General features: G+C 42.0%; 1 protein-coding gene across 1 annotated transcript; it reads left to right on the top strand.

Annotated features, from left to right (window-relative positions):
- Positions 1-3,058: 3,058 nt before the first annotated feature.
- Positions 3,059-8,785, top strand: LOC125426283 (olfactory receptor 1020-like). Its single transcript, XM_048484542.1, has 3 exons — positions 3,059-3,603; positions 3,673-4,017; positions 7,266-8,785. Exons 1-3 carry the CDS (start codon positions 3,592-3,594, stop codon positions 8,220-8,222), a joined length of 1,314 nt encoding a protein of 437 aa, XP_048340499.1. The 5' UTR covers positions 3,059-3,591; the 3' UTR covers positions 8,223-8,785.
- Positions 8,786-9,091: the final 306 nt, after the last annotated feature.

Genomic DNA, 9,091 nt, shown 5'->3' on the forward strand with positions numbered 1-9,091 from the left:
TGAAGGCTGGGAGGCTGGATCATCATCTCACAGATGCATAGAATATAAATGTTTAAACAACCATCTCCCATTTCTTCACATATAAAGAGAAATTTCATCTGCATTGGGAAAAGCGACCTAGTAGTGAGATAATACTTTACTCTGGAAGCTATAAATTAGAACAGACCTTTTAAAAAGAGTGGAGGGGAGGAAACAAAGACTTAAAACCATTTGACAGAAAGTGGAGGAAAGGGCAAAAGTAACACAGGATATTCCTGTGTCATATTTTATTCAAATGTGGGCTTTTTATTATTTTCTCTCTGTGTGTGATAAGTGCTTTTGAAAGAAGACTGCTATATGAAAAGCTTAGACCAAATATAAACACACATGTTTTGTCACTGCAGTGTTGAGTTTAAATTGCAAGAACTGGTCATTATGAATATTTCTGAAATGCTAAACAGACTCAGACTGTGGGTAGTTGGAAGACACCTGCTGGAGAAAGAGAAATGAGTTGTGCCAACTGAAATTCTTTACCCTATTAAAATTCTTTACCCTATTAAAACACATAAAACTTATTTCAGTTTTAAAAATAATTACAGCATTGTCACCATACAGGAGTACTGGTAGCCAGTTTGGAAGCATGGATATCAATAGTAACTTAATTAGTGAATCAATGTAAATATTAAATAAGAAAGGAGGCAGAATACAGGCCTGTTTCAATCCCTTCTGATTAGGACTGGGCTGGACAGATGACCTTCTGTGCTGAATCTTATTCAGAGACTTGTGTTCTCGTGCAGTTTAAAGATTAGTAATGACAGACATTTATGGATTGTAGTGCTATGTAATTTTAACCAGAGAAGGCCTCTAGAGATTGAGTCGAAAGCAGCTTTGAAATCAAGAAAAGCTGCCAAGATTGAGCTTTTAGCAGAACTCACTATTTATCGATTAAGTAATGCAAAATTGAGCAGAGATCCATGACTGGTCTGCCCTGTCCAAGCCTGGCTCTTTGTTCAGAAAGCCCTCACGGTCTAGCCAGTCACATAGCTTAATACAGAGATGTCTTGCGCATAGTTCACTGATTATGTTTAGAAGATTGAAAGGTCTATAGTTGGCTGGGTCAGCTTTGTCACCCTTTTTATAAATGGGGACTATAATGGCAAGACTCAGATCTTGAGGAATCTGAGCTGTTTGATCAATATTGGGAACCACCAGTCCACATTAGATTTCAATAGATCACTAGGGATAAAATCACAGCTCTGAGCCTTCCCAGTCTTAATCTATAGGATTGTTTTGTTTTGTTTGTATTGTTTCAGGAGACCATGGGGAGTAGATTCTAGGAGGAAATCTGGAGCATAAACCAAATGAGATTCCCATGTATTAGCAGATATTGGATTGGCCATATAACTATATGGGACACTGGAGAAGTTTGGAAGTTAATCTCCAAAAACCTATTAGATCTTTGTTCATAACTGTATTGATAAGGGTCCTCCTATTTTCATAAACTGCAGAGAAGAAGAAAAGTTTGGATTTATACCTCACCTTTCTCTCCTGTAATGAGACTCAAGGTGGTTTACAAGCTCCTTTCCCTTCCTCTCCCCACAACAGACATCTTGTGAGGTAAGTGGGGCTAAGAGAGTTCCAAAGAACTGTGACTAGCCCAAGGTCACCCAGCAGGAATGTAGGAGTGCAGAAACACCTCTGGTTCATGAGATACGCCTCTGCCACTCAGGTGGAGGAGTGGGGAATCAAACCTGGTAATCCAGATTAGAATCCACCTGCTCTTAACCACTACACCATGCTGGCTTACTCCTTAAGAGAGTCTTATAAGCTTTCTTATTCTTCAGCATTCTCTGGTAATAGGAGAAGAATCGGGTTTGAAGGCTGTGAAAAGATTAATAAGATTTTTCTTTGAAGTTACACATTCCTGATCAAACCAACTCCTGGAAGTAATTCTAGGTATAGCTTTGATAAAAACCCGACCTTGATAAAAACTATTTCAAATTTTATGCCCAAATAAACCCTAATCCAAATTTTAACGAATATTTTCAGTATTGCTCAACCCTAAAAATTGAGGTGATGTGTCTGGGTGGAGTCTATTGTTTATTAACTTAGCATGCCCTTGGCCTATGGTTCTGGTGTTTTAAAGTATTGGTTGCCAAGCTTTGTTCATTCTCAGAGTCTCTTCTTTCTTGTTGAAGTTGTATTGGTGTTTGTGAATATCAATGGCCTCCTTGTACAGTCTGACATAGTAACCTTCCGAATTGTCCAGAATTTCAGTGTTTTCAAATAAAATGTTATGTCTAATACACTGTTGGCTTAACCATACTGAAAAATGCAGTAGCAGAACATGTTCTAAGCAAAACTGGACATAACATTTTATTTGAAAACACTGAAATTCTGGACAATTCGGAAGGTTACTATGTTCTGGGGTGTTTGGTGCAGGTTTGTTGTTTTGAGTAGTGAGGAATGGAATCCAAGAGTAGACCATAACCAGTGGTGAGACCAAGAGAGCAGTTATTAGGCCACAGTGTGCCTGGGGCAGCAGAAGTGGAAGTTACAGTTAACCAAGGCCGTTTCCGCACGGCCTCCCTGTCGCCTCCACGCCGGCGAGAATTCCGCCGGCGTGGAGGCAAAGGCCGTTCGCATGCATGCATGCGGGCGGCTGCAGCAGAGGCCGGCAAACGGCAGGCGGCTCCGCACGGAGCCGCCTCTTCTCCCTGGCCCGTCCCACTCACCTTGTCCCCGTCGGTCGCCTGCTGGCCGTCGAAGCCCCGCCCATGCTGCCCTCCGACCTCCAGGGGTTGGAGGACAGCGTGGGCGGGGCTTCGACGGCCAGCAGGCGACGACGGGGACAAGGTGAGTGGGACGGGCCAGGGAGACAGCGTGTTCCCGGCGGCGCGGTTCGCACCGCGCCGCCGGGAAGACGCTTTCCCCCCAACAACAACCCTTTAAAGGGTTGTTGTTTAGGGTGGCCTGACGCCGCCCTGGGGGGGGAAGCGCAGTCAGGTCGGCGCTGCTGCGTTGCAGCAGCGCCGCCTGTGTGAACGGCGGCCTGGGGGCAGCGTTTTTACCGCCTCCAGGGCAGCGTTTTTGGCCCATGCGGAAAGGGCCCAAGAGACTGAAGATCAAACCTCTTTGGGTTTGCAAGAGGAAGTTTTGGGACTGTCACCCAAATAGGTGGTCTACCTTCTAATAATTAATTTAGGGGAATTTGGGACAAGAAGGCGGCTCAATAAAAGGTAGGCAACAGCAAGTTTCTCCACCAATTGATACTAAGCTCCTTCTTTAGAAATTTGAACCTGAAATAATGAGGACTTTAACTAAAGAAAGGGAGTTTTATCACAAGAGGAAAATATCACAAAAAGCACAAACAAACAAAACCACTGCAATCATACAGAGCCTAAGAAAGTACAGAGTGGAGCAGAGGCTACAGAGGGGGAATTGGTTCAGGATGATTTGCTACCTGTCTAGAAGACCAAGAAGCAGAGTGCAATGCACAACAACACATATTGATGTGAAGAGAAAGAAAGGCAACATTGGGTGTATGGAAAAACCAGCATACATGGGTGCAGTCTACTTTCTAATGTATAGGATGAAATATATCCTGAGGCAATGGTGACTAGTGTGCCTCATGAGAACATTGTGTTTATGTACTTATTAGAGTCTGATGTGTGTTCCCAGAGACACATTAAGCAGCTGGGTGTGAATCCAATTCCCTTGGAAATAGTTTCAGTGTGGGACAAAATGTTGATGATGTTCTCCATTGAGGAATGGGTGCTGCAGGGGTATGTTAGCAATAGCCCTGTTCAAGGGACATTTTCAGAGGGGAAAGATGACATCAGCCCTGTCTGGATTAGTAGCATCTGGCAGGGGTCCTATTGTTTTAGAACTTGCATTCGATTAAAGATGTGGGGGGAAATTACAAGGTTAAGTGTTGTGTCAGCCCTCCGTAGATGCCAAAGGTCTTCTGTTTGGACTTCATATTGGTCCCTTCTGAAGCCATATTTAACCTGTGCACATTGTACAGATAAATACAGGGGAAACTCTATTAAATAACTATCTCATATCTGCCCTTTAAAATCATGGGAGTAGTCTGACCACTAACAGGTGCAAGAGCCCCTTCAAAAAGTTCTGGAATTATGGAGGTTAGATTCTGCTTTGCCATGGTGATCAACACTTGTCTATGAAATCCATCAGATACAACTTGATTAAAAAAAATCTATAGTTTATAAACATCCTTGGTTTCTTGTTTTGTTACCAACCAAGTTTATTTTCTGAAACCTCCTGACTAATATGATTTTCCATTTCCTCCCAAATAAAACTATTTTGAGTTATTACAGTAAGCCTCTCTTGTGCTCTATATTTCTGATTTTTATATAAAGGAAGAGTTATGTGTGTCAGTTTCCCCAACCATTCAAAGACAGAAAAATAACAAGGGAAACTTGAAGTTTCCCTTGTTATTTTTCTGTCTTTGAATGGTTGGGGAAACTGACACACATAACTCTTGGTGTGATAGTGGTGTTTGGTGATGGAAAAATAACATAAAAAGAAGTCCATGCAACAAACTCTGTGGGATAATCTGAGAGGAAATTGTTTTACTTTAGAGAAACGTAATTGCTTCCAACCAATGAAAAACAACTCTTATGCTAGCTTGAAAAACCACAAAGACACAAATATCAGTTATTCACTGAGTGTTATGTCAGGGGATATCCTATCACTTCTTTCTCATCTCCCTCATCCTTCCTCCTCAATCTCCCTCCACTTTACAGAGTAAGTTTTGTTGCCATTATTGCTGTGAATCCAAGCTGACAATCACCACCCAGCTGAGCTGGCCAATGAGCGACTGGTGAAAGAATGAGAAGTGAATCTCTCTTCCAATTCATGCTTCATCCAGCATTTCTGATGCATTCAAGGCACCAAACCTGAAATATCCTGGGGAATATACCTGCTTGACATCCTGAGCAGTAACAGCAAAATCCTTCCCTTGGGGGCTGTGGAGGGGGTAGAAGAAGGAGTGGAATAAGAGGGAATAGAATTGATTTGTTTCGGATTATTCCCCTTCATTGTTGTATGGAAAAGAATAGGCTTGCTCTGTTTGATTGTCATTTATTTTGGAGGCAAGAATTTTTTTGTTATGCTAAGCAAAGACAGAAAAGATTCATGTGGCTAATAATTACTACATGTGGCTAATAAACTTACTACAAATCTGGCATCAAGGAAAGGTCTCCTGAGGAACAGTCAGATATTGCACAAACAGGGTTCTCTTTGGGGTAAGAAATACACTGACTACCTGAAATACACACAATGTTCAAAAGGGCTATACCCTTTTGACACAGACTGCAATAATAATTACTACATGGCCTCCTGGGCTGCATGTCATAGGAGGGATCAAGGGATTTTTTCTAACCATCCATGTTTCTTTAAAGAAGTCTGTGCAGACAGAGCTTAGCATGAACAAACATCTGCCCAACTGCAGGTAAGGCTGTGCACCCAGACACAATTTTGCATGCTGAATCATATGTCTAATCTTGACAGCCAAACAATGCTGGGGAAAGAAGAGTCTGTGGTTTGCAGTAAGGGTATGAGATGTTCTTCATCACTAATGTTTTGTTTTTAATCAACAATTAAAACCACTGCATTTTTCAGTTAAGTATAGTGACTGAAATCCAGTTAGAATATAGATGTTAGTAGTTAGGTTTCTAGTGCATAATTGATTGTGACAGAATATGTAATATTTATTAATAATGTTAAGGTTTTAAAAAATGTTGCTTTTTAATTTAAGTATGGGACTTTCTTGGGTTCTGCTGCTCAAAAGTACTATTGTGCTTAGTGACAAGGTATTATATGACCCCTTCCAGCCTCCAAACCATGAAATTCACCAACAATTTGATTTTGCCAAAGGGTCCAGCTAAACAAGACCTGGAACTAGATCTGGTAGAAGGCTGGACGAAACAAACAACAACACACATTACCAAACATGTACTAGTAAACAGAAGTTAGAAAGGGTATTTAAATAAATTCTTCAGTAAGACTACTATTAAATAAAGGTTTTACCTAACACATTTACATGGCATTCTGACTAAATGAGTGCACTGAACATTCTTACAAAATACATAACTTATCAATAATCAAGGGTGATCGGATGAATTTTAATAAATTTCAATCTTATAAGCATGTTAGTCTTAAAATAAACCCCACAATATCCACGGGGATGTGCCAGGTTGATATCTCCTGCTGAGACTGTAGCCTCGAGAACTGTGAAAAGTATTCTTCTTCTATTAGAGTTCAGCAGGTTATTGACTGATTGAGAATTCAGTATTATTCCATCCTCTTATATTTTCAACTAAAGTTTTGCACAGTTTCAGCCCTCAAAAAATTTCCTCTAGTGCACATGAAGTAAATATAGATCAAAATGCAAAGTTAGTGCTGTCACTCCTAATTGTGTAATGTGGTAAGTGCCAGGGTCACTTGAGTACAAACCTGTCAAATGGTGACTTTGTGGGAGGTGATCCCTTCTAATTATCCAAAATGCCACTATTACTAACTTACAGATTCAATATCACCTGTATTTCTGAGTGACCACTTTATTAAAGTCCTTGCTAATAAGCATGCCATAAAATATGTGTTGTGCACTGTGCACAAGAAAGTGTGTGAAGGATTGCACTGTTGAGTAGGTTCCATGCTAGTGAAACTGAATGAATAAGTATCAGACACATGGTTGCTCCTACTTTAATGCATCGGCATGGTGCTGGACTTACTGCCCAAGTCACCCATGTGTACATGTTATCATGAGACTCAGTGTAAGTGTCTTTATAGAAGCATTCCAATTTTCAATTCCTAAATTTGAGATTAAGGGTAATGCCATCTAAGCATGAATCAACAGTTACTTGCTAGAAATCAGTTCAATCTAGAAAGGTATTAACCACAAAGGCATCTCGGTCATGCATGGGAGCAGTTGGTCAATGAACACAAATTTTGAATGACTGCACTAGTTCATAATCTCACTGCTGTCTTGCTATTGACTTCTGTCCCTGCAACTGAAGGCACACATCATAAAATCGACCTTGGAGTTACCATATGCAAGGAAAGACTTGGGTCATCCGATAATGCACTTGTATATTTCTGAGGATTTTTTTCCCCAGATGCTATAATTAAAATGATTAAATAGGTATTTGCTCTTGATTTCTCACATGCATGATTTCTCATCATTTCAAATTTTCATTATTATTTTATACTTGTTTCCATAGTGCTGCATTTTATCCTGACTTTAGACCTTATTCCTGTAGGATGCAGGACCTTGTGAAAGGATGCAGGAGGCAAATTGGACACAAGTGTCTGAATTCATTCTCTTAGGATTCTCAGATCGATTGGAAATACGGTTAAGTTTGTTCTTGCTCTTTCTGCTCATTTACCTTCTGACTCTAATAGGAAATCTGGGTATGATTGTGCTGATTCAGACGGATTCCCTGCGACATTCTCCAATGTATTTTTTCCTTACTAATCTGTCCTTTGTTGACTTGTGCTTCTCCTCCAGAGTTACTCCAAGATTTCTATATGATCTCTTCGTGGGTAGGAAGGTGATTTCATACAAAGCATGTGCAACTCAGATGTGGTTTGCTGCAACCTTTGCCACAACTGAGTGCTACCTTTTAGCTGCCATGGCTTATGATCGCTTCGTTGCTATCTGTAATCCACTCCTTTATTCAGCCACCATGACTAAAAACATCTGTCTCCGGCTTGTCTTTGGTTGTTACCTGGTGGGGATTGGGATTTCAGTTGTCCATACGAGCGGCACATTCAGACTGTCTTTCTGTGGCCCCAATGAAATCACCTCTTATTTCTGTGACATTCCTCCTTTGCTGCGCCTCTCCTGTTCAGACAACTATGTTTCCAAGACAGTACTCTTTGTCTTTTCTGCTTTCGTTGTGGTACTGAATGCATTTATTGTTCTCATCTCCTACATTTGTATTCTTTTCACCATCTTGGGGTTACAGTCAGCTGCAAGCAGACGAAAGACCTTTTCAACCTGTGCTTCACACCTGATGACTGTTGTTCTGTACTTTGGGACACTGACCTTTATGTACGGTCAGCCTGGAGGGCTTGAGGCAGTGGAGCAAGACAAAATAGTGTCTGTGTTCTACACCATGGTGATCCCCATGCTGAACCCCGCCATCTACAGTCTGAGGAATGAGGAGGTGAAAAAAGCCCTGAAAAAGAAACTGAATCATAAAATCTTTCTTTAGCAGCCAAAGTTATCTACTATTACTTGGCACTGACTGCAACAATGTCATGCAATGCTCCTCATATTCTGGCTTTTCCAGCAAAATCTGTGTATTTCATTTATTTTATGAAGCATGTATTGTACTGACTATTTCACATATTTGAAAGAGGGATATCTTGTTCTTGAGCCACTGGTGTGGAAAGTATGTTGTACATTTTCGGGTTCTGGAAACAAAAGGTCTTTTATGTGTCAACAGAGCTTTTTAGAAGGTCCTTGGTCATTTATATTTGCATAAAGAAACCCTGACTAGCTGGTTCTCATCAGATATTAGCTGCTAAACTGGGTCAGCTGTCACCTGTGATAGAAGAGGGGGACCCAATAGCAGATCCAGGGAGGGCCAGATGACCCAGGCACCACTTCCACGTGTCACATGGAGGGTATCACTGGGCCACTCCAATCCTTCTCCCATGCTGCCACCAGCCTGCCACTTGTCTGCTTCTGGCCACTTTTTTCACATCCCCCAGGCCGCAGGCAGCAAAGACCAGCCTTCCTGTTTGGCCGCGTTGGGTGGGAAGATTAAAACACCTTCCCCCATCCCCCGCACAAACGGAAGGCTCAACAAAAAAGGAAGTGGTGGAGGATCTGGCCGCACCAGGCCAGGCTGGTGGGAGGGAGGAGGTCCTGCCCAACCACTCCTCCTTCGCTGCCACAGTCTGCCTTTTTGCCTCCCTGGGGTGGGCGTGGTGGGGCAGTTGGGGGGGCACCACTTCTGCCAGGCTAGTGCTGCTGCTGCTGGGCTTGGCTGTCTCTGGCCTCTTGGCCTTGATCTTCTGCAATGCCCTGACTGTGTCCTGGTTCCTCTTCCTGGTGCTGCACCTGAGTCCTCTAGAC

This window comes from Sphaerodactylus townsendi, linkage group LG02, assembly GCF_021028975.2.
Source record: "Sphaerodactylus townsendi isolate TG3544 linkage group LG02, MPM_Stown_v2.3, whole genome shotgun sequence".
NCBI lineage: Eukaryota > Metazoa > Chordata > Lepidosauria > Squamata > Sphaerodactylidae > Sphaerodactylus > Sphaerodactylus townsendi.